The 27071-nt window shown below is 38.3% G+C and overlaps 2 protein-coding genes across 4 annotated transcripts in view; one reads left to right on the top strand and one right to left on the bottom strand.

The window, feature by feature from the left end:
- The window catches only part of LOC137273855 (phospholipid-transporting ATPase IA-like), a 94455-nt gene extending 80516 nt beyond the window's left edge, over positions 1-13939 (bottom strand). For 2 of the 3 annotated variants that reach the window (XM_067806736.1, XM_067806739.1), the window contains exon 1: positions 13741-13882. In XM_067806736.1, the coding sequence (XP_067662837.1) occupies positions 13741-13786 (46 nt within the window). In that variant the 5' untranslated portion in view covers positions 13787-13882. Of the gene's footprint in view, positions 1-13740 lie in introns of all 3 variants that reach the window. The other variant, XM_067806735.1, reaches the window with a different exon arrangement.
- A 6-nt stretch (positions 13940-13945) lies between these two features.
- On the top strand, positions 13946-26866 carry LOC137273857 (exosome complex component RRP45-like). The gene is made up of 14 exons (XM_067806740.1): positions 13946-14144; positions 17153-17247; positions 18304-18423; positions 18704-18806; positions 19240-19337; positions 20409-20448; positions 20972-21054; positions 22659-22791; positions 23335-23423; positions 23772-23927; positions 24562-24592; positions 25501-25639; positions 26135-26207; positions 26736-26866. Exons 1-14 carry the CDS (start codon positions 14079-14081, stop codon positions 26806-26808), a joined length of 1299 nt encoding a protein of 432 aa, XP_067662841.1. The 5' UTR covers positions 13946-14078; the 3' UTR covers positions 26809-26866.
- The last annotated feature ends 205 nt before the right edge of the window (positions 26867-27071 follow it).

Here is a 27071-nt window from a genome sequence, read left to right as displayed (position 1 = left end):
TAGGTGGAAGGAGGGCTAGGTGGAAGGAGGGCTAGGTGGAAGGAGGCCTCGGTGGAAGGAGGGCTAGGTGGAAGGAGGGCTAGGTGGAAGGAGGCCTCGGTGGAAGGAGGGCTAGGTGGAAGGAGGCCTAGGTGGAAGGAGGGCTAGGTGGAAGGAGGGCTAGGTGGAAGGAGGCCTAGGTGGAAGGAGGCCTAGGTGGAAGGAGGGCTAGGTGGAAGGAGGCCTAGGTGGAAGGAGGGCTAGGTGGAAGGAGGGCTAGGTGGAAGGAGGCCTAGGTGGAAGGAGGCCTAGGTGGAAGGAGGGCTAGGTGGAATGGAGGCCTCGGTGGAAGGAGGGCTAGGTGGAAGGAGGCCTCGGTGGAAGGAGGGCTAGGTGGAAGGAGGCCTAGGTGGAAGGAGGGCTAGGTGGAAGGAGGGCTAGGTGGAAGGAGGCCTAGGTGGAAGGAGGCCTAGGTGGAAGGAGGGCTAGGTGGAATGGAGGCCTTGGTTGAAGGGAGCCCTAGGTGGAAGGAAGCCTAGGTGGAAGGGAAAATAATTCAGTTTAAGAACTTTGAGACGGTCCAAACACTAACAAATTGATGTATTCACCTGGAAAACTTAACAAAACTTTTCAGATGCACTTATCCATCTTGCACATTAGATTTAATACATCATCAGATAAATAATGCTTTTGAAAATGAAAAGACCAAGATAATTTATTTGAAACGTACAGCTTTCCAACACAACCTATCTGAAATACAAATCCAGTCATTGGTAATTTGCTTTGACATCAGAAAAACAATCACAAACAAATAAACATATATACCTTAAGACTTGGCTACAAGAAGAGACCGGATGCTATGGTAACTGGTCCATATCATGGTCCATGTTACGAGAGATGCTTCCTTCCAGCACCATCAGAGAATGACCAGTAGCCATGTTGAGCATGAGAGGACTGCTATGATATGGTACATGGGTAATGCACAAAAACTTAAATTGCACTAAACTACGAAATGATCGCTCATTAGGACATGATGACGATGTGGCTGAGATGTAGAGACGAGTGACCCACCCACATCTCTGTGGTGTGACCCATGAAGTACTAAGCTCTAGCGAACTTTATAATCACTTCCTCATTAACTCGCACCATTTACGAGCTGGAGAAAGAAATCAATATCACAGAAATAGGCCTACATTTATAGCTCAGCAATATGTAACATATCTTGAATGCTTCAAGGATATTTCTTCTGCACAGTCTAAGCCACTGAATAGTTTCTATGCAGCCGTCTTAGAATTATAAATCCATTTCTAGTACAGATGTGAAGGAGTGGGTGAATTATTGAAATAGACTCTGAGTGAGTGAGGAATTATCTAACATAATCTACATTGACCCTGAAATTCATTTTTAGGGAAGGAAGAGGTGTAACATATTTGCAGGTTAAGTTGGGCAATGAGCAAGTAAAAGGAATGGTTAGAGGGCAGCTAAAGTCTCTACACAGACTTAGAAGTTCATTTTCAGAAAAAGAAAGGAAGAATTGAGTTATTACAAAAGTTACTAAGTAGTGAGTGAGTGACTGAGTGAAACTAAAATGGTCTGCACAGACCACATTATTATTTGATGACATACCTGATTAACTTTGTCCTCAGAATCACTAGATCATCCTGCTTGAACAGGATCAAGATGTTTATTATATCTATTATTTCTGCCAGGTGTATTAAGTCCCCATATTCAGCAGTACTGACATTGTTTCAGAAGTAAAGCAGTCAAATGCTACTGGTCTGTGAAGATGACCATCTCTGCAGTTCTAGTTTTCCTCAGTGCTCGCTGACTACCATGAATTTCCAAGGCTGTGCACTCAGGTCACAAGTTGTAAAAGAGAGATCAACTGAGTTTCACAGTGTCAGAACTTAAGTTTTGTTCTGGATCCTCATATTTCTTTTTAGGCAAAATATCATAATAAAGGTGATATACATATTTCTTATCAGATTCCTGTGTACACTATGATCTAGTGCATAATATTATACCTTGGAACTTGATCAATGATCAGTGTTGTAAACTCATGGGTTTAGTGATTTAAAATTTAATAGCACTCTGTCTGCATGATAAGTCAGAGATACGCCTCTGGAGTACAACTGCATCACTTAATAATGATTGTTATCATTTGCTGCCATGGCAACCACCATGTACAAGAAACAGGAGAAAAACACAGTTTTCTGCCAAATGTGTGCCAAATTCAATATAAGAAAAGCAATATTTGTGTTGCCATGCCAACAAATCATTTATATGTACATTGCCACTGAAACAGAAGATAATATTTTCCTAAGGAGTTTTATCACTGACACATTGATGAACATTATCTGTCAAACCTTTCTCAACAAATAGCACAATTTTCTCTGATAAAAGAAAGAAAATGGTTAGTAGAGATAAGTAAACAGATGTGGAGTTATTATTATTACAAATATTTATAATTATTACCAACATTTATCATTCATAGTTTTCTGACCTTATCAAGTTTGCCAGACAAGACAGAGACAACAGAGACAACAGAGACATTTCAGTTTGGACAGCTGGTTGTGTTGTTGACTAAGTGGGAGCTTGTTTGGTTAATGGGTTAGCTGAACAGTTGGTTGAGTGACTGGGTGGTTAATAGTTTGGTTGTTTGGTTGGTTGAACAGTTGGTTGAGTTGTTGCGTGACTGGTGGTTAATAGTTTGGTTGTTTGGTTGGCTGAATATTTGGTTGAGTTGTTGAGTGACTGGGTAATTGATTGGTTGGTTGTTTGGCTGGTTGTTTGGTTGGTTGAGTAGCAATTCATCAGGGGCTTTAATGTGAGGAACAAACATTTAAACCACTTGGCCACCTAGCTGCCATAGATTATATAGAGACAGAACACAGAAAATGCTCATAAAAGTTAAAACTGTGCTTTACCAGCATAAGAGATAGGTGAGCTACAGGCTTGGTTCTGGCAGGAGTGCCAGTTCTAATGCCAAACACTGGAAACAGGGAGTCTAGCCAACTGGATAAACTTGGACTAGTCTCTTAGGTAAACATAACTGGTTCAAATGATGATTTCTATAAACGTAATGAAGAAGAAACTGGGGTACAGTTCACTTATGTAGACTTGCCACTTGGAAGGACTGAAATACTGTACATTCATCGGCTCAGCATTCAGCAAAGTCATGGAACAAGGCTACCGGCTGTAAGACCCATTGAGATCCCACAGGAGATGTCAGCTATAATGGGTGGTAATACCTTATAAAACACAGTCACTTTCCAACCTCTCCACTGCCAATTCACCAAAATAAACATGGCTACATCAAGGTGAGGACTACTGATTCTGCCATACTTGAGACAAGGAGAAATTCACATAAGTGTCCGAATGTTATACTGACATTCAGTCACAGAAATAAAGTTATCTCATTTCAAAACTAATATATAATAAAGGTTATTAATACATCCAAATACATCCAATAATTTTTTGATTCAGAAGACACGATGTAAAGCTGTATTTACCATGGTCACAGACATACCCAAAGCCTTGTGTTGGACAATTATCTACCAGTTTTATTGTTTCAGACTTGAGATAAAGTACAATGTTGAAATGTGTTTTTATATAAACTAAACTCTCTCATGTGGGGAATCATACTCAGGTCTTCAGCATGACAAGTGATTGCTTTGTTCTGCTTAAAAAATAAACACATTGCAGTAATCTAATACATTGTATATTACCTAAAGCAGAATGATCGTGTGTAACAACTTGCCGATATTTGCATGTGTGCTTTCTCGGAACTTTTAGTGCAAAGCATTGAGAAAAATGTCCCATATTGATCACACATCACCTGAGCAATATGCTGCCTTCCCATGAAGTTTAACAATGGGTCTGACATCATCATATGCAATGTTATAAGTTTTCTCTTGTAAATAGTCAATGACAGCATACTGCGAATAACCTTGATTATGGATTATTTGTCCCCGGTCTGCAGAAGCTGTACATCCCTTGTCTATTAACACTATTTATTCATGCACTTGTATAATCCAATATTCCTCACATGTTCTCAAAGTAATGACAACCTAAACGTGGATAACAAGTAGAAAAACAAGCTATGGAATATATTTGTTTTGTATTTTAGTTGTTAAACTTCAAATTCAGCAATTTTCCAGCCTTATGACAGAGAAATTCAAATAATCAAGACTGAACGAGACAATCCAGTGATTGACATCACAAGCATCGATCTATGCAACTGACCAATTCTAACCCAAATCGTCATGGAGCGTGAACTATGTGCACACTTTAAATATACATAACAAATTACAAACAAGCTAAATACACACAAATCAGGATGCTGAATCCACAGAATTTAATAGTCTATTAATGATGAAATCTGCCGGTGCTTCATCACTGAGGATTTCATCTGTGTAACTATGACAGCACAACATATTCTATTATTGCAAAGTAGATGCTTAGAAACTGTGCGTGAGTGAGTGAGTGAGTGAGTGAGTGAGTGAGTGAGTGAGTGAGTGAGTGACACTCAGAGGAACTCCACTTATGTGAAAGTGTTATCACTTTCAGGAAGCCAATTAACTATTTCAAGAATAGTATAAACCATTATGTCCCTATTCAAACTCTATCCTGTCAGACCTGCAGCATCTCTACTACTCACAAAATCACTATAATGCATCATAAAAGATCACAATGCAGCCATTAACTTATCTCTAATGAATGAAATGAAACAAACACTTCAACACATCAGAATATTGTCACTGTCCTAGGATAACAGCTGACATTATTTCTAATACAACTAGTCATTCTATTTCAAATTCAGCAGAGCTGATAATATTTATATACACGATGTCTGCTACATCGCCAATAGTGTAGAGAACACAAAAAATCCTGAAAACACTCTCTGTACTCACTTCAACCACGTCTAAGATATAACTTCATGAACACGATGTGGTTCTGACAAAATCCTAAAGTTGGCACATAAGCCAAGCTGATATTGTATAGGCGCTGAAGCCGTGCCAACCTCACAGAGAATTTAATTAGCCAATATATCACACTGATTAAGCTGTAATGTGAAAATGTCAATTACGCTATGTGCATCTAGCTTGATGAAATGTCTGTATAGCAACAGCATTCACCATCCATTACTCCGCTGTGATAGACACACGTCAATATAGATTCAGGTACTTCACACGCATTTGTTCATTATTCATAGTTACTAACCTTGAAGAGAGAACATTGTATACCCAATTAACTGTACTGAGCAAACATTAAAAACTTACAAGGATTATGATTAATATTTTTTATAAATGATGAAAAATACAGTAGCAGATATGTTGCATTGTTATTATAACATATATATCGGATGATGAATTAGACACTGAGAAATCGATTTTTCCTCTACTAATAACGTTAAATCTTAATTAACTTCATATTCAAAAAAAATATTTTGAGTGAGATGGATTTAACAGTGTTTAAGATATATAAGGTCATGCCAGTTTCTTGTTTTCAACTTTAGAAATAACTAACTGCCATCACCGACCACTTCAATAAGGCTTCGTCAAACTGCCATGCTCTATTTTCTTGAAAATATTGTTATGCAAAACCGTGTAAATGCTTAAGATACATAAACATATTTTAAAAAAAAATAACACCAGCTCCTTGTGCAAGTAAAGGTCACAGTGACACTGGTGTCAAATGTTTACTGCTATGGTGAAACCCATCATCACAGTGTCTGTGCTGACAAAGGGGCAAACGAGAATTGAATATTTCAAGACAGGCTTTTTATTTGCCCAGTGTCACTCTGTTCAGGAAAAAAAGCACCTTTGCTGACTAAAATAAAAGCTGACTACAATGGATACAATTGTGTAAAAAACCCAGATAGTTTTGAATACACAATGCCATTTAAAAAGTGGTCAGATGTAACACTTATATTTGGGATCACACTTTCTCAGTAAGTACAGCAGTGGCTGAGTGGGTCAGGCAGCTGACCTTGTGTGCTGGAAATTAGTTGTGTCACCCTGAGGGTATGGGTTCAAATCCTGGATGGGACTCAAGTCAACATACGTACTAGAATCTGTACTTTACTAAGAAAGTATAATTAAAAATATAACATTTGCCTGATAGTTTTGTTAACATTTCTGACAACCTATTGAAATGTTTAAACAAGACTGAAGCCCTGTTTCATCTACAGAAACTATTAAGGAGTGTGAGCCTTAAACTTAAATACTGACCATGTTATATCAGTCTCAGAGTTCCCCCAACACATTCATAATTCAGAGTCAGGTTGACTCTCCAAATTTTGGGGGGCTGGGGGTCAACATCTAAATTTGGGGGTCAAGCAATTTACAAAGATAATCGATTTTCCACTAATAATGTCTTTTTTCAGGTATATAAATCCAAGTCTGGATTCTAAAGAATTATTGTGTGTACTTTCTAATCAATTTGAAATCAGAAATCAACTACTTTACATTTATTACCTATAGCATAGAATTGTGTGGTTTAGATTTGTTATTTCATTACATCGGAAGTGACACAGTGTTTGTTTTTTATGCGTATTTTCACTTCACACAGCATGTATACAGAGGTTTTCTGCGTCAAGGAGAACCCTGAGTCTATCATATATATATCATACATTATAGTCTGTTATATGGTCTCTGGTTTTATTGGACAGACCTGCCTACCCCACTTGCCTTCAAAGTGTATTCATAGTTACACTATGCAATAATACAGAAATATCCCATAATTCTTTTTAGATAACTACCATTGGATTAAGGAACACATTTCCCCCTACTGACCATCTGCTCCAGAGTGATCCCTGATACCATTATCGATTCTTGGGCAGCTGGGTGGGTCTCAGGTCAATACCATGTTGTAAAGGACATGTGTCCCTTTTTCTTCCAATGAAAATATAGATATTTTTTTTACGTAACTATCAACATATTTCATGTTCATATCATATTTTCATATTATTGTTACAAAGTAGTTCAAACACATGAAACAGTTCCTTTAGCAGCGCTGGTTTGAAAATTCACTCATCCACAGGGCCTTCAACTACCTCAGGTAAATATTCTAATAGAGTTCAACTGTCAGAACACAGGCATTTTATTACATTACACCTTTATCATTATATCATTCACCTAACACCATGATACTAAGGCTAAGAAATTAATTTGCTGCAAGTGAAATGATTCACATATTATCACACTTGGTTCATTGACAATCAAGTAGTATTAAAGCCAGTGACACAAATAGTACAATGGAAGAATATCCCATTGCATTTTTTAGTTCTACAGTTTATAACCACTGTGCCCCTGTGCATGGTTTCTCCATACAATCATTGTCTTCTACATATAGCTTCTATTCCTTAAGGCTACAACTAATTCATTTATTCATTGGGCATGACAGCACTTTATGTTCAAAAGAAGCTGACACATGTCGACACCTACAGAAAACAGGAATATTTTTAGAAAATAATTTGTATACAACACTCATGTTTGAAAAGAAAAAGATATGTTTTGGAGTTTCATCTTACATAATGGGGACACATGACAGAGTTTGTGTCCAAAGCACTTGAATGCACACTAAAATTGACTAGAGCATGAAAGAATGCTACAAATAAAATGGTTAACTGACATTGTTCTCATGTTGTCTGATAAATCTCTTATTTTGGACAATTACTGATACAATTTCTCACAAGTTCAGTGTAAAGACAATAACAATGGTTTATTACCCATGAAGGAATTCTTGTGTAAAGTACAGAGCTAAAACATTGATCAAATGATTAAATTATTTTCAAACAATTAATAACACACACTAACTACATACTACAAACACCAGGAATCTTTTTAAAGATTAATACTGCCAGGAACAAAGGATGTCATGGCACAACTGGATTTATAAATAAACATGTGGCTTCACAAACTCACTTTCAAAATATCTGTAAAATGGGGACACAGCAGTTTATAAAGCAATTTGATGAATTAGGAAAATATACTCATGAACCATATACCCTCTGTATGTGATGTGTCTATGAATTGTCAATATGACCTGTGCTTATGACATACATTGTAGGGAAGGTTGGACAATTCACGACATAAACAATGTCAGCAGCACTTGTTGCAGACATTCCAGATCAGCGTTAATACATTTATATATTGACTTGTAATCTTTACTAACCCGTATAATGAATAAAAACATTTGCTTAAAATCTGAAATTCCACCAGCCTTCAGAACTCGTCATAACACAAACTCGAGTTTGAACAGTAATCATGCTGATGTCAGCTGTAATCAGGACCCTAGGGAGATGGGGTAGTCATTGTGGTTAAAGCATCCACTCATGACATCTGAAGACCAAGGTTAGGTTCCCCACATGGGTACAATGTATGAAGCCCATTTCTGGTGTCCCATCTGTGATATTGGTGGACTGTTGCTAAAAGCCACATTTAAAGTGAGATGAGCTGACTTACAGACCCCAACACATAAAACAGCAAACACAATGACAAGGTGCTAAAAATATTGCTATAGTTGCCTCAATGCAATATGGATTTCACTTATTCACTGTGGTGAGAACCATTGTATACAAGCACCTGTTTTGGCATGGAACCAATGAGTGAGTGAGTTTAGTTTTATGCCACTTTTAGCAATATTCCAGCAAAAGCTTTGACCATTATTCTACCCCACTGCCACTGGTACCAGTGAGGATCCAGCAGTACTTAACAGTATATCAGCTGATGGCACTGAATTCACAACAGTATATCTGTACAGTGTCTATGAGCTGTGGATACAAGATACAATGGCAGTTGATATATCTGTCTCTTAATCAATACTGTCAACTGTGCCTGAATATTCCCTGCATCTCTTTCACATAGCAATCACAGCTCCATTGTTGCCCTAACACATAAACAGACTTGTCTTGTGAAACTGGCCTCATACAGGACAATGCATTGCATCCACAAGCTGTTTTATTTCATTGTATCAAAACTGAATATTTACAGCAATGATTTTGTTTCTGACCAGAGACAGTTAATGCAATGTCATTTCTCACAATATCCTGCAGTTACAGAAATTTGATTTACATGCATCTATAAGCATCATTCTAGTGACAGGCTTACCGGACTTGTCACAACTCTTAAAACATACACTTGTATCTGGTTGTCATGGAAACTCATAAAACATGCCCATATATGATGGGATTACGTGTAACACTGTTACTCAAAACAAATTTTGGGTTGTGTACATAACCAGTTTCAGTGTCAAAAGCTGATATTACTTGGATCCATGCGATCTAGTGTCACATGACTGATATGTATAAGTCCTGCTTCCTGAAATATGGTGATATCAAATATTGTACACAGTTGTTTACTGTCTCTAAGTCTAAACATCAGCTGCATGTTTCTGGGACTCTCAACTTTGACCATGTTGGCTAGTATACATAAGGGGGAAAATAAATACTATATTATAATTTTCCTGAATTTAGATGTTGCATTATATTATCATGATATCTTAAAGCCATACTTCCAGTATTTAAGTGTTCAACATATTTGTTTTATATTGAATAAAAGTTTTATATCATATATCATATATTTTAACTGTTTAAGCATAATGGCATGAAATGGTAAATGTATAATTTGAATACATAATTCCATTTGGAGAATGTTACTAACATTTGCTGCAGAATCGGGTTGTAATAACCTGAGAGAGCTTCCAGATACATCCCATATCTGCCATCAGATATGACACAAAAACACCTTACAAATTATGCCCTACCTTATCAGGCTTAGACCAGAAAACTTCCGACACTGATGAAGTTTTTTCACCCTTGACAGATGTAAGCTGTGTCCAGGGCCCACTTTCACAAAGGGTGAGTGAGGGAGTTAAGCCTTACATTGCACTTAGAAACACTCCAGCCATAACTTTCACGATGGAGATTGTAATGCTGTGACTGCAGACGGCTGACATTAAACTATGGTACTTACTTCAGTTGCGGCATTAAGGCCACTTTGTGCAAGTGGAACCAAAAAGCAAACAATGATAATAATAATATGTGTATAATAATGTGCAAATTCAACACAGTAAACAATGGTGTTACCAAAGCGGTATTACCACTGTAATTGGACAAGGATTCCATGGACACAGAAAACAAATATGGATAAGCATGATAATTTTTGTTTTACAAATACTTTCCACATAATGTAGTTTGAAATGTTCATCTAGCCTTGCCATGGTGACATTTATCAGGAAATGAAATGGTGAAATAACTAAGATATCGAGGTACTATCCATGATTAAGATAAACTTTATAGATAACATCTTCCACTTTTGATTTCAATACACATTCCTGCACCGTTGTCAAGGAAGAAATAACTTCCTGCTTGACAACATACAAGAATCTGTATCAAAATGTCACCCTCATCAAATAAAAAGGCCCGATCTAATTACTTTGCCTATATTGTACTGGCCAACTTCTACACAGAAGCATTGTTCTTACCCTATAATTTCAGCATCATCAATTTATTGTATCTGACAATATTTATCAAACAATCTGAATCCGTCTTCTAGACCTTGAGAGTAACTGAAACAAATGAATCCAAATTTAGTTCTGCAAGACTGATCAAGATTGACCCATGTAAAGTTAAACTACTGGTAATTAAGTTTGGGTCTAGTTCCATCTGAATTTGATTATATATTTTGTAGTTAAATAATCTTAAACAAGCTAAGTGTACTTCTGATGCCAAATGTTGGTCATACATACATACAAATATTTGTATATCCAGCTTAGTGTACTTCTGATGCCAAATGTTGGTCCTACATTCATACAAATATTTGTATATCCAGCTTAGTGTACTTCTGATGCCAAATGTTGGTCCTACATATATACAAATATTTGTATATCCAGCTTAGTGTACTCCTGATGCCAAATGTTGGTCCTACATACATACAAATATTTGTATATCCAGCTTAGTTGATCAAAGCATTTCATCTTTCCCTCAATCACTGGATGTCAATCTCAATGGCACATAATATTGCCAATCTCAACTCCCTGCGGATCATACAACTAGCATTTCCATCCATTCATCTTCCATTGCAGGAAGCATGTCTGGCACCATTGCAGGAAGCATGTCTGGCATGAAGAATAGTCACACTGACCAGTCCCTCATCTTGTTGCTGTTGGCTGGATCGACTGATGTCTTCAACTCTGACCTTTCTCTAGAAATGGCATGTTAGCGTGCCCCAGAATGTTGCCAGTTAAATGAGAATGTCTTTAGTGAATAACAATGCACCACAGGTACATCAGCTTGTCCATGTAAGGTTTCCTTGATTTCAACATTTTTCACAGTCACAAAAATTAAATGTCATTCTTATAGGGGTTATAAAAAAGGTAAAATATTTTACTGGGTTTCTTGTCTAGTATAAACAAAATGGCAATAGTTATCAAATGACACTGGTGTTGTAATAAGGTGTGTTTTATCTGTATCACAGCATTGTTGGATTTTTTTGTTTATTTTCAACATTCGTTTCTCATAGGTATGTCACAATAACCTATGTGTTTAAGCAAGGAAAAAAAAATAAAAAGAACAATAAAAAACATCAAACTCTGTAGTCTATTGTCCTATCCTTTCAGCACCAGGTTGGTGACACATGCACCAGACATTTTACTTTGACAGGCTGAGGTTTTTGCTCATTAAAATAATCCCCATTATCTGAACCATATTATTTTAGATTCAGATCAACTCTTGCCTAACATTTAGTCTGTGAATGTATATAATTTTGACAGAAATATATAATCCCATTTAAACTGAAAAGAAGCCCCAGTGAGATAGGAGATTAATACTATGAGAATATCTAGACTTGCTTCCTCTATGGCATTAGTATTGCAGGAATGTCTATGTTGTCGAGCAAAATATGGTGATTCAGTGACTGTGTCCTGCCCCTACTGTATTAACAAAGCCTTTACGACTAGTCCAGAACTCCTCGACTTCTGGTCTTGAATCACATGTGTTGGGAGAGGCTGTGTTTGGTCCCCAAAATATATTATATATTTGAAAAAAAAAATGTCCACAAAAACGGCAACAACATCCAAATGAGACCAGAACCATACATAATTTCAAAAGTGCTGTGGCAACCATTACCAAATCCTTCTAGACTCCTTACATATATTCTGGAAGAGAGGCTTCAGACTGTTTAATTTGCTATGGAGTTGTTTGTTTCCATCAAAATTACATACTCTTAAAGACATAGCAGGGGTCTCTGAGGCATTCTGGTCAACCATCAGCCCTCAAGTCACATGTCACAAACAGCCATCTATGACACTCCCCAGGGAGCAGAAAATTACAATGGGTTGCACACTGGGCTATTAATTAGTGTAATGACGGATGTAGCTCCATGAGTATCAACTAGAGTGGACATTGGTGCATTTTAAGTTCACCGAGCCATCCATATCCACAAGCTGAGTAATGGGGATTACTGCTCTGCCAAAATGGAACAATTCATTGTACAAATTGTGTGCAAGAAGGGACAATGGATAAGTCCTGGAATGGTACCAAGTGAAGATTTAAATACCATTTTCTGTATTGTTCCAGTTCAGAACATCATGTGAGTTCAGTTTAATGATGTTCAGTTTTAAGAGGCTTTTTAGCAATTTTCCAGCAATATCATGGCAGGGGATGCCAGAAATAGGCTTCACACACTATATTTGTGTGGGGAAACGAAAAATTGAATGCTTTAACAACTAGTCTACCCCACCTAATTTGGTATATTGGCAGTCTATAGCTAATCAAATCTATGCCCGACACACTGGTCACACAACCTGCAAACCATGCCTTTAGGTACAAGAATAAATGATCAGCCATCGCAGAAAGCCTGACAGACCTTGAAATCAGCCAGCATAGTTGAATGTTTTAAATGAATGAAAGATTCTTGCCAAAAATACAGAATGCAGAAATAACAACCTTTGATCTAATATTTTTTAACTGAAATGTCTCATACTAGTTATTGATTTTCAGTTTTGTCGGCATAGAGGAATTCCATTATGAAGTATTTACAAGAATGTAGTCAATGAGAATCTGTAATTCAGTTGCTCCTAGCCTACGGCAACAGACATTACTGTCTAATGACTGGTCAGATTAACATAACAGTATAAGAATTCTGTCAACTATGTACATATGGTTCAACACAGATTACCAACAATCAGTTTTCAGGTAATTAAGTGGGAGTAAATATATATAAAATGGGGTTTTGCAGTGAAACTTCTATTCAATGTGTACATAACATCATTAAAGAAATTAAATGTCAAACCCAATATACCACAGCAGTACACTGCTGTATTGACATAATTATGAAGTCATTCATGACATAAAGGCCTAATGATCATTGCGTAACTCTATACAAATTTCATTCTATAGGTTGTTGATGCTGTTAAGGTGATAAAAGAATGTGGGGAGACAACTGAGTAATATAATTAAATGACCTCATCACAGTAATTACAATCTTGATGGAAACCTTTCATAGTAATTTTTTTCTAATTGTTGTTTTCTCATAATTAACTTTTCAAGATCTATCTCTTCTAGTGACGCATTTAGGAATATATATACACATTACTGGACATCAAGACATTATACGCTTCAACACAAATTATATATTTATATCCTTTTTATGTTATACTAAATATTCTCAACTCCTGAGGTTTGCAAAGAGTGTGCATGAATAATACGTCTGTGGTCAGAGCACTTGCCACTGAGGCCATGTTAAACAGGCTGCTTACCTCGACTGGGGCGGCCAAAATCGGTCATATCTTGTGCATCCGCCATTTCCAAACGGAAAGTAATTCCCCTTGATGTCTAAGTCTAGTTTTGTTTTTGAAATATCAAACCATGTTTCACATAATCACGAGAACGGCATGAATCACATTTACAAGATGACAGAAACAGAACATGAGGAAGTAAACAGTTATCTCCCCTAGTATCATCAACAGAGGGCGTTGACTTCAGTCAAAACAGGAAGTTGCGGGAGTGCACATGGCAATTATTGTGATTTCTGTTTGCATCCTAAAATCACATGCTTTGAAACTAAAACAGTGCATATTACAACCAGAGGATTACAATGCGGGAAACACCACTGTCCAACTGCGAAAGAGAATTCATTTTGAAAGCAATCACCGAGCACAAGGTTGTTTAATAGTAACTTCTTTGAGAGGCATTTTTGAAGATGTATAGATGACGGTTCTGTGGATAGTTAACTTCTTTATTGCATTGAGTGCGACGTTTCGGTGTATAGGGGCCGGTGTATGTACTAACACCGCTTATCAAGCAAGTGATTCAAAGAGTTGTAGGGGTCAGGTCGGGAAAGCCACATTTCAAGAACGACTACAGCTGGGAAAGTAACACTGATGAAAGACCCTCCCTATTTAAAATTTTGTGTTCACATAAGAAATCAGTAAACTCTAGTCCAGATTAGTCAACCTGATTTCTTTCTTACTCAAAGTGTGCCACAATCATGGTGGATTTGCATATAAAAGGCAGGTGTAATTTACACTTAACTGACACTGAGTCAATCTCGATGGTCCATGACATATGTAAGTGACCTCTAGTTCACTCCATGTGAGAACCATGGCATATTCGCAAGTTCCAGTAAAGTTTATTGAGAGTGTGAGAGGAGGCAGGCATTTGTACTATAATGGATACAAGTTTCGGTGCAAGAGCAGTCGCAGTGAAAGAAAATACTGGTCTTGTGTTGTTGCTGAGTGCACAGCACGAATCACAACTCTGGGTGAGATGCTTCACACTATTGAGATCATGGGTCACTGTCACGATGCCCTGCCTTTTGAGTTTGAAGTTGATGCCTTCAAAGCAAGACTGATGGAGAGAACAAGGACTGAAACAACTCCCATACCCACCATCTACAGCGAGGAGATCTCAAGATTACCCCAGCATCATGACTCCATCTCAGACGACTTTCTGAAGCAGATACCAGCTCTGAAGTCCCTAACCACCATTCTGTACCGACAGAGACGCAAGACCTTGCCCCGCATTCCTGCCAGCAGACCCCAGATCCAGATGGAGAAGTATTCCCAGACAGAAGGTGGCGACCAGTTCCTGCACCGTGTTAGTGACAACATCCTTATTTTCACTACTGACATCAACATTGAACATTTGTGTTTTGCAGATATTGTCATGCTTTGTTAAATATGGAAACTTGTTTGAATCACTATGCTTGTTATGTCAGAATAGCAGGGAGAGCCACATTCCGTGTTCATGCAACCATAACTATTGCCGTGAAAACCACATGAATTTGGGCTATCTGTTTTGGAAATGAGGCTTTCCCATCCTATAACCAAGTTGTAACAAGGAGAATATACATATATATATATATATATCTGCCTAGTGATTAGATATGTTTAAGTCAGATAGTGAAATCAGTCATTTTGTGAAATGACTAACAATTTCAGTAGTTTTGTGAAATGACTAAGAGGGTCAGCCATTTTGTCAACAAATTTAATATACTTCAGTACTACAGTCGTTACCACAATAGTTTTAACTGTTTGTGACAAAAAGTTATGTTGAAAGTGTGATCCACTTCTGTAGATTAAGTTATTAAGAGAAATGACTGAATTTTTTTGTCATTCTACGAAATGACTGATTTTACAATCTGTCTGTAACACAGTTAATAAAGTTTATACTTGACCAATCACCATCTAAATAAAGATCACCAGTAATCCACCCAAACTTTGCTTGTCCAATTGACTTCCTTGATTCCATTTTCGTATTGCAATCACAACCAGTTAGAGGGTACATCAATCTACTCTCTTCAACTTCCTAATTACGATCTCAGTGTACATCAACTGTTCTGTTGTACAAACCCATTCTCCATATTTCTTTAATCACCTTTACTTTGTACTACACGTACACTGATCAAATCATTAATTAGCAATCCAATGTACATTAACCTTGTCAGTTGTATGCGCTATGCCTATAGTCCCCTTGTTACAACGTTTCGTATCACTTGCTTGATAATGGAACCGGTGTTGGTACGTACACTGAAATGTCACACCCATTGCATTAAGTTGACTTCATTTCGCCAAGACTGGAACATTTTTCATCAATGCAATGAATTGATATCATAAGGCGTAGACTTATGTTTATAAGTCATATGAATATGCAGACAGTCATGTTATCCTTGTGATTGTGTCAGCCATACCTCATGTCTTTGCAGTGTCCCATGTACTGGATCTTCATGGCTGGATATGTAGTAGCACTCAGAACAATATCCAGTTCTACTTCCAATGCAAATCAGGGCCCCAAAAATGTTTTAAAACCCACTTGCCACAGGGCAAGTGATGATAAGAAAGTAACGTGTCCTGACTAGTTTGCATTTGCATTGATTGTTATGACATAATCATGATGATGTAATTATGAAAGAATAAATCAGCATGGTATTTGATGTTAATGTTTAAAGGACAACTTACTGGGAATGATAACTCTACTTATCTACTTTTTTTTTTTTTTTTTTTTTTTTTTGTGTGTGTGTGTGTGTGTGAGAGAGAGAGAGAGAGAGACTTACTTTCAAGATGTCAAAATGTGCCAGAAACCTCAAATATGAGTGCCAAGTGAGTAAACTTCTCACACCTAAATCAGCCAAAGGTTTACTCAGATATCAGAATATTTCTCCTGATATGACTGGAATACCGTTAACAGGAATGTTTTCACCAAACTGTATGTCTGACTAAAATGATCAATATTAGGAAGTGTAGTCAATAGGAAAGATTATTAATGATTTTTGATATGAAAAATGTGTTGTGGATAATACTGTGAATTAATTTGTTTGATAGAAAAAATATTTTTCATTTTCTGACACAATGTGCAAATTTAGGACTTAATTCCTGATCTGCTTCTAAATTATGTTCAGGACATTTTTCTGTTAGTAATTCATGGTAAAACAGTGTACCACACAACAATGATGTGAAATATATTCATTTCTGTCAGACATTTTTGCTCAAAGCTACATGTCCTGTATCTAATAAGATTCAGTCAATATTTAGTGAACAGCTATCAACATGTATGAAGTTTATCAATGGCTAACTTTACCAAGCTCACATATGATATATCTTACAGAATTACTGATGTAGCTAGATGAAAATCAGCATCTTTATTGCCCTTTGTTCCTTCATTGCTTTGCAGAGATTTGATGGAAGACAAGCATACGATTACAGGAAACTAAAGATATCATTTGGAGTGGATCGAGGCTGCTGTCAAGTTCAGTTAGGAGACACAAGGTATATCTTAGGAGGGAACTTCCTATGATATGTTACCTGTCATCTCTAAATCTATCACATTTACATTTGATTGACCCATGAACATCTGGGGTAGAATAAGTCTTCAGCAACCCATGCTTGCAACAAAAGACTTGCTATGTTTGTCGTAAGAGGCAACTGATGGTATCAGGTGGTCAGGTTTGGTTGACATGTCATTGGTTCACATTTGCACAGATCAGTGCTCATGTTGTTGATCACTGGGTTGTCTGGTGCAGACTTGATTATTTACAGACTGTTGCTAAATAGCTGGAACATTGCTGAATGCGGTATAAAACTAAACTCACTCACTTGCTATTTCTAATAAAGTATGAATTTTGTTGTTTTGGGGTGTTTTACCTTTCCAGAACCCATTATTGGCAATGATTGTTACCAGTAACAGACATATTGGTGGGCTTTGTATTCATTTACTTCAGAGAGATATGATTATTATAAAATCAAAAAAATTGTTCATTTACTAGTGAGGTTGACCAATCCATTTCCATTCTTTATTTCAAGTATTTTACTATGTACAAATTTACTGTCTATTCCATTCATAATGATTTTTGAATAATTTGAGTTTCTGTTTGTTTTTGCTCATCAAGGAACTTTTTGTTGATTTGGGTTAAAGGTTGTAGTTATTTATCTGTATATTTATGAGGAGCTAATTAAACATGACTCATAAGTGCGGCTTATTGACAACTCTGTCTCATTAGTCATTGACACAGCGGAAACTCTAGGGAATGTACCTGATACCCTTTACATGGATCATTGGTTGTCATGTTCTAATTGATTATGTTTCTGTGGAGACTAGTAAGAGTACAACACTTACCATGGTTACTAAGTTTGTATGACTTGTTAATACGTACTGATGAACGAACATGATCCACCTTTCAAATCCATGGTTATATTCACCATCAACAGTATTATTAAATAATAATGTATTATGAAAGAAACCACATTAATGGTTATTAGATGGAATTTTATTTGTATCAGGAGTCAGATACAGATAAAAGAAAGTATTTCATATTTCTTTTTCAGGGTTTTAGCTCAAGTGTCATGTGAAATTACAGAACCAAAACCTACACGACCAACAGATGGAGTTCTGTTTGTCAATGTGGAGTTATCTCCCATGGCTTCACCAAGTTTTGAAATAGGGAGGTATGATATAAAGCAAATCTCAGGAATGAAATTGTTTGCTCAAGTCTCATACACTCAGGTTATAATGAACCCTTTATGTGTCATGTCATTTGAAGTTTTCAAGCAACCAGTATGTATATAGTGCATAAGTGTCAAAATTCTTGAAAGTTTATAAATTAGCAAAGTATCCTATGATAAATTGTGATAGAGATTACTTTGTAAAACTTTGGTTAAACTGTCCTGCTGTATTTCTTTAAATATAATGTCATGAAGAACCATATAAATCCCTTTTCTGTACCAGGCCATCTGAGTTTGGTGTGGAGCTGACTCGTCTTCTTGAACGATGCCTGAAGGAGTCCCGTTGTGTCGACACTGAGTCACTGTGTATTGTGGCTGGGGAGAAGGTATAGTGTCTCCAAGGGAACATGTTTCTTGCTCATTTCTTGTTGCTGATGCAGGTGTGGGGTATTCCTATTTGGTCCCAAGGGGTCAAGTCTGTTGCCCACAAAGTGTTGATGTTGCAGGTGTCCTGAAGGGATGATTCTGTTGCTCCCATCTTGTTGATGTTGCAGGTGTGGTCTGTCCCCACTTTGTCCTGAATGGACAAGTCTGTTGCTCACATCTTGTTGATGTTGCAGGTGTGGTCTGTCCCCACTTTGTCCTGAATGGACAAGTCTGTTGCTCACATCTTGTTGATGTTGCAGGTGTGGTCTGTCCCCACTTTGTTCTGAATGGACAAGTCTGTTGCTCACATCTTGTTGATGTTGCAGGTGTGGGCTGTCCTTACTTTTTTTCTGAGTGGACAAGTATGTTCCTCACATTTTGTTAATGTTGCAGGTATGGGCTATCCGTGTGGACATCCATGCACTCAACTATGAAGGGAACCTGTTGGATGCTGCCAGTGTGGCGGCCATTGCTGCCATCACTCACTTCAGGTAGGGTTAGATTAAACCAACTGTATTTGGTACTTCTCAGTCATGGCCCTTTTGTCCAAACGTAAAATAATTTGGGTGCAGGGCATATAGGAAACAACATGAGGTTTAGCAATTGAAGTTTTAGCATCTGAGTCAGTAGTCCCAGAAACAGCTCAGTTGAAGCTTGTTAGGCAATATGAAAAGCTTCAGGAGATGCTCGTGGTCAGGTGATAGTTTCTTGACATTCTATGAGAGAAATGTTTCTCCATTCATAAATTGTTAATGCTTATACTTCCTATCCAAAATGGAAGTTCAGGTTCCCCTTCTTTTGTAAACCTTCATCTGTTGATTCTTGATCATTGGTCAAGACATAAATATACATGTTTGGCTTAGGTTTATCAAATAATTGCAAAATATCACTGTATAAAGTGATTTGAGAAAGTGGAACTTTTTATGGTCAGCCTGTCGTCAGTTGGAGACTCGCTTCAGAAATTCCTGAGTTAGTTTTGCAATATGTATGTTTCTGTTATTCTAGTATGGCAATACATATTGATGGGCGGTGAACATATCTGGACACCTTAAAGTGGTGATAGCTCCTTGACTATCTTTTACTTCAGTCCTGCCCCACATTGAAGCACATATGACACATGTTAATCACGTCAATCAAGTGAGTTTATTCAAAATTGCCTTGGTTCATTCAGCAGTAAATGGGTAGCTGGTGGGATAAGTCTGGTGACTGCTAACCTTCTAGCACTTCACAGGCAACTTGGGGTAACCATGGTAATAATGTCCATTATGTTGTATGCGGGTAGAGTATGCAGGTGCACTGTGAGGTTCAGCCCCCATATAAATGACTTCATATAGACATTCAGCCATCAACATTAAACAATCGTTGACAAAATCTATGATATGATTCAAAACAGTATCATGTGATACGACCCCACCCATTCTTAGTCAGCATGAGGAGATGAAGTCCACTAGTGGGTGTTGCCAAATGGGTTGCATCTTTTCGTTGATGGAAGCAATACAAGGACATTGCTTCACTTATGCTGTGGAATAACTAATAATTTCTATCAATTTTGTGCATTTCAGACGTCCAGATGTGACAGTCTCTGGGGAGGAGGTCACTGTGGTAGGTGCTTGTACATTTCTGCTTGAAGGGGGGCGATGGGGTAACCTAGTGCTCAAGGCATTTGTTCAAACAAGCTGAAGACCCGGGTTCGATGCCACACATGAGTACAATGTGTGAAGCCCATTTCTGGTGTCTTCCACTATGATATTGGTGGACTAGTACTAAAGATGGTGTAAAACCATATTCACTGCTGCTTGAAGAATAGAATAAATGGAAGGTATGGTCTTGTATTTATAAAGTACAGGTCACAGTACAGCCAGGGTTTGGCTTTACGAGGCCTGACCAGATGTCAGCTTCCTCCCACTGGCTTGAGTCTAATGATGGAGATCAATTTTCCCAGTTTGGGCTATAGCAGCCGCTGGTAAGGTAGACATACTGCTGCCTGACACAGTCACAGCTTCAGCTTGTATGAACAGCAACATGATGCTGGACTGACTTTAATGCTGAGGGAATCAACACTGACTACATAATGTCATCGTCATGTATTACAGTCAGAGTAGCGTGCTGTTACGGTGTGTTTCAGCACAGCCCAGAGGAGCGAGACCCGGTACCTCTCAGCGTACACCATATGCCCATATGCTGCACATTTGCTTTCTTCACACAAGGGTAGGTAACTGTTACGAATTACGGCTCATCATGTGAACAAATGGAGGTCATCTTTACACAGGACATGTATAATGGTGTATACAAGGGAGGACATGTGTACAAGGGTGTATACAAGGGAGGACGTGTACAAGGGTGTATACAAGAATACAAGAGCAGGACATGTATACAAGGGGAGGACGTGTGCAAGGAAGTATACAAGGGGAGGACATGTACAAGGGTGTATACAAGAGGAGGACTTGTATGCAAGGGGAGGACGTGTACAAGGGTGTATACAAATGGAGCACCTCTGTACAAGGGTGTATACAAGGGCAGAACATGTGCACAAAGGTGTATACAAGGGGAGGACATGAGTACAAGGGTGTATGCAAGCGGAGGACATGTATGCAAGGGGGGGACATGTGTACAAGGGTGTGTACAAGGGGGGGATATGTGTACAAGGGGGGGGGACATGTACAAGGGTGTATACAAGGGGTGAACCTATGCACAAGGGTGTATTCAAGAGAAAGATATGTGTACAGGGTGTATACAGGGGTAGGACATGAGTACAAGGGTGTAAACAAGGGGAGGACATGTGCACAAGGGTGTATACAAGGGGTGAACCTGTGCACAAGGGTGTATTCAAGAGAAAGATATGTGTACAAGGGTGTATCAAGGGGAGGACATGAGCCCAAGGGTGTAAACAAGGGGAGGACATGTGCACAAGGGTGTATACAAGGGGAAGATATGTGTACAGGGTGTATACAGGGGTAGGACATGAGTACAAGGGTGTAAACAAGGGGAGGACATGTGCACAAGGGTGTATACAAGGGGTGAACCTGTGCACAAGGGTGTATTCAAGAGAAAGATATGTGTACAAGGGTGTATCAAGGGGAGGGCATGAGCCCAAGGATGTATACAAGGGGTGAACCTGTGCACAAGGGTGTATTCAAGAGAAAGATATGTGTACAAGGGTGTATCAAGGGGAGGACATGAGCCCAAGGGTGTATACAAGGGGAGAACTTATGCACAAGGGTGTATACAAGGGGAAGATATGTGTACAGGGTGTATACAGGGGTTGGACATGTGCACAATGGTGTATACATGGGTAGGACATGAGTACAAGGGTAGGCTGTGTGTTCAGGGTAGACCATGTGTACACAAGGAGGTCATGTATACAAGGGTAAGTCCTGTGTACAAGGGTAGATAATATGCAGGAGGATGGGTCATGTGTACATGGGTAGGTCAGGTATACAATGATAGATCATGTTTTCAGTGGTAGGTTGTGTAGACAAGGATTGGTCATATACAGAAAATTAGGTCCTGTGTATACAGTAGTAGGTCATGTATACAGTGGTAGGTCATGTATATAAGGGCAGGTCCAGTGTACAAGGGTAGGTCATATACAGAAAGGGTGATCATGCGTACAAGTATAGGTCTTGTGCACATAGGGAAGTCACAGTTACAAGGGGATACAGAGTATGTTCATTGCACCCTGGCAATAGAATTTTATAGGGGACAATTATGTCTTTGTATAGATATTGTTTCTTTGGTTGGTAATGGCTGGCAAATGCATTTGTATGTGATTGTGAAATAGTATTGTAACATGTTTTGCCCTGCTTTGCTAGCAAGCACCTGTTGGTAGACCCAAGCCTGGTGGAAGAGAAGGTGATGGATGGGAAAATGGTGATTGGGATGAACAAACACCGCGAGATCTGTATGCTGCAGATCACTGGAGAAATGCTACTTCTCAAGGAACAGGTGCTTGTTTTGGGGGTTCTTTTTTGCAAGGATTTGCAGGGTGGCTTCCTTTTGCCAAATCAATCAGGCACCCACAGTCCTGGTTGGAGATCGTAAATTATGACTCTCGGTTTGTCAACACCATGATATGCTTTGGATTTTATTACATTAGGACCTATATCACTTCAGGCTCTCTGTTACCACACAGTGAGGATGTGTTCAACACAAGTCACTTCATATAACAGTGGGGTAGCCTAGTGGTTGTCCACTCATCACGTCAAAGACCCGGGTTCGACTCCCTACATTGGTACAATTTGTGAAGTCCATTTATGGACCCCCTGCTGTCATATTTCTGGAATATTGCTAAAAATGGGAAACCATAACTCATACATGTAACATACAAGCTGGGTTCTATTCCCACATAAATGTACCCCACCATCATGCAGCTTGAACATAGTAAAACATAGTAAAAATGTTGAGCCGTGTGTTTACTCTCTTTCTCTCTTTGTTTCTCTCTCTTTCACTCTTTAATGGCTCAGTGTTTTTGTTGTTTTTTTTCTGCAGGTGTTAAGATGTTCAAATATAGCAGTTGTCAAAGTAACAGAAATATCTGAGCTCATACTGAAAGCTCTGGAGAATGACAGAAAGGCAAGGTCAGTTGAAATCTAAGAATCTATGCATGCAACCTGCAGTGGGTTGGAGTTAGACAACATTATTCAGCAATTTTAAATCAGTATGTCATAACTCTGCCGCTGAATGCAGAAGTATGATATTAAGTCGAACCTCTGCAATTTCAGTTGTCAAAAAGACGACTTGCGACACAGACAAGATGTGTCGCAAGGGAGATAACTTGTGTAGTTCATATGCTGGGTGACTCACTATTCACTAATGTAATGAAAGAACAATGACTTGAATATTTTGCAATATTCTTGTAATATGCAGAAATATTGAATATCATACTTGTATTCAACATCTGTACTAATAGGATGATTCAATGACAGGGCATCAGGTGAGAAGTGTGGTTTTGCTGAATCAGTGGAGCCAAAGAAAATAACCGGTACCAAGACCGAGCACCAGGATGTTGAGATGGAGGAAGATGCTGCAGACAAGATGGCAGATGCATCTCACAGTAGTGATGATGACATACAGATTGTCAGGTTAGTTGCAAATAGAAGTTAGCTGTGAAGGCATTAAGTAAGAGTCATGCATGAAAAACCGATGTTTAATACTAGAACAGTAAGAATGTATTCATCCATTACTGTCTGAAACAATTTTCCCATAAAAAGTATCAAAGACAAGAATTTTTTCATCTCATCCCCATTTCTATGCTAACTTATAACAACAACTATGCTGAGTAAGTTTACTATTGTGCATTATGGTTGTCTGAATGAGCCAATCAGAGTCTTGATTACTATTGTGCATTATGGTTGTCTGAATGAGCCAATCAGAGTCTTGATTAGATTTGAACATCTCTGTGTTTGCCTTTTTGATACAACTGGTCGGTATTTATTTGGGCTGGTAGATCTTGTCAACCCTTTGGTGTGATACAGATTTCTGGGGAGTTTCAAACACTCTCCTTTTCCTTTACTTCAGACTGTACCTTTCCCACCTACTGTGACTCCACATTATTGCCATATTATCAACTTCTTTAGACCCACAGTACTGGTATGACGTAAGTGTACTATATTGTACACTTCATTGTCTAAGTCTACAGTTTGGGTTTTGATTTGCTGAAGAATGTATTCAATGTATTGCGTCTTTTACCATTATTTCTGTCTTGTTACTTTTCAGACCTGAGGATAGTATTGAAGTAAAGATTCTGGTGAGTATAACATTTTCAGTGTACACTGTGGTCAATAATGTGATGATGTATGACAAGGACGGTATAATCAATTTCACGATTTTCATTTTCAGTATTCTTTTAAATCACTCCTTGTAAAGTGAAAAATATTGCTCGCTTTTCCAAATGTGTTTTTGTTTGTGTTAAGTCAGGGTGGCCCAAAATAGGCTCACTGTCATGTTCATATTATTCTTTGAGCAGAAGGGCAATTTCAGCAGCAACAGACTTCAGTGACCAGATTATTTTTTCTTCCTTTTTTTTCTGTTTTTTCTATTTTCATTCAAAGATATAAGTATGATCTGGAGAAGATATTCTCATGCACACCATTATATTTTCAAAAATGTTGACTCTTCATACTTTTCTGCCTAGCATACAGCACTTATGAGGCAGGATATCTTCAAAATCCACCTCCAAGTCATGCACATCACAAAAAGTACAGCCTCACTTAATAGCACGTATTTATCTCACTGCCATGGATTTGTAGGTACTCTTATCAAACAAGTTATAATGGAACAAGCAGGGGAACCAAACAGCCACAAGAATTCTGAAGTTTACATCCAAGAGTCAACTCACAATGTATCAGCTCCTAAAGCATAATGTTCTCATCACTTTTACATTCCTGTGTGTTTAGCCAACCATGACAATCATTAGTTGCTTGCACTGCTAATTTTATATCTCATGTCATTCAAGAAATGGTTATGCCCATTTGTCTATTTGGGCCCTGTTCATAAAGTGATCTTAGCACTAAGATGATCGTAACTCCTATACCTTAACAAGGCTTCCAACCATTGTAGCAAAACATTTCTATTGAGCAACGATGCATGGACAGTGTAAGTTTAAAATGGCTGAATGAAGTTTTCCCTTAGTCATGTTTGAACTTTGTGTTACAGGACAAGGGTCTAGCAGCTATTGGGGAGGGAGGTCAGAGTACATGGGAAATAGATGTAGATGTTGCAACAGAAGCTATGGCAGATGCTGCTGCTGCTGCTGCCTCAAGTATACAGGGCAAGGGAGATAACCAACATGAAGGTAAGGTCCTGATAAAGACCTCAGGTGTTTGATGGAGGTGTAGAATGTTCTATGTTGACTCTGTTATAGATGAATTATTATTCACATTGTCTATGCAGAAGTTACCTCTCTATAGTAAAAATGATAGCCTGCATGTAAACTCAGCTGAAAAGACTGAGTGTGTGATTTGCAGAATACCAGTAACCCATGCTTGTCATAAGAGGCAACTTATGGGATCTGGTGGTCAGACACATTGATTTTGTTGACACGCCATCGTGTCCCAACTGAAAAACTTCCATGCTCATGATGTTAATCATTGGATTGTCTCGCTCAGACTCGATTACTCACATATTACATATAGCTGAATGTGACATTAAACAACAAACAGGCAAACCTGCAAGTGATGGCTAGTCACTGCTTTTCTAATTTCTGTCACATTGTTGAAATGCACATAATGTTTTCTCAAATTATCATTTATGATGTTGGGCTCGTGATGCTTTGGTTATTTCATTTCAGTCATTGACCTTGACAGTGGCAGTGAAGAGGAGACAACTATGACACTGAGTCACGATGACCTACTGACTCAAAGGTGGGTATCTTGAGTGAGTGAGTTATGTTTTTGCCACTGTCACCAATATTCCAGCTATATGGCTGCGGTCTGTGAATAATAGTCATGACCAGATAATCCAGTGATAAACAGCATGAGCATTGATCTACAAAATTGGGATACAGTGATGACATGTGTCAACTAAATCAGTGAGCCTGGCTAACCAATCCAATTATTTGCTTCTTGCGACAAGCGTGGGTTACTGAAGACCAATTCTAACCTGGATCTTCATGAGTCGTAGACCATGTGAACCATATTAAGATATCATGACAATAAACACAATAAACAAGTACCCGCATGATGTGTGATACATATCAGATTGTAAGCAATTACAGTCCAGTGATCAACAGCATGAGCTTAGGCCTGTGCAATTAGGAACTGACGACATGTTTCAAACAAGTCAGCAAGTCTGACTGTGAATGTGAATGTAATGTCCTTGATATTTGAGGATGACTTTCTCATGCTATTTCTGTCACATGACCATGCTGATAGTTGTCTTTGTCTTGCCAGACCCACAAAGCCAGCACAAGCCTCAAGTGAAAAGTCTGCAGACAGGAAAGGCAAGAAGAAGAAAAAGAAATAATGTCCCACTAGTTCAATGTACATTATCATTTGTATAAATTCATTTCATACAAAAAAAACAGCTTGTGTTATTTTGTTAATTCACTAACACGAAGCAGACACGTGATGTCTTGTGGCACCGAATGTATCAAGGGGTAACACCATTAGTCTTATCAACATGTTATTCACGCCAGTGGTTCGTGTGAAGTATCAAAATAAACAATACATATATCCTTGAGTATTACTGAAGCAGTTCCCACCTTTTATCCCCCACCACAAAGGTGG

Source organism: Haliotis asinina, chromosome 2 (assembly GCF_037392515.1).
Source record: "Haliotis asinina isolate JCU_RB_2024 chromosome 2, JCU_Hal_asi_v2, whole genome shotgun sequence".
In the NCBI taxonomy this organism is placed as follows: domain Eukaryota; kingdom Metazoa; phylum Mollusca; class Gastropoda; order Lepetellida; family Haliotidae; genus Haliotis; species Haliotis asinina.
Note: the sequence above shows the minus strand (reverse complement) of the source record. Positions and strands in the feature narration are given on the sequence as shown.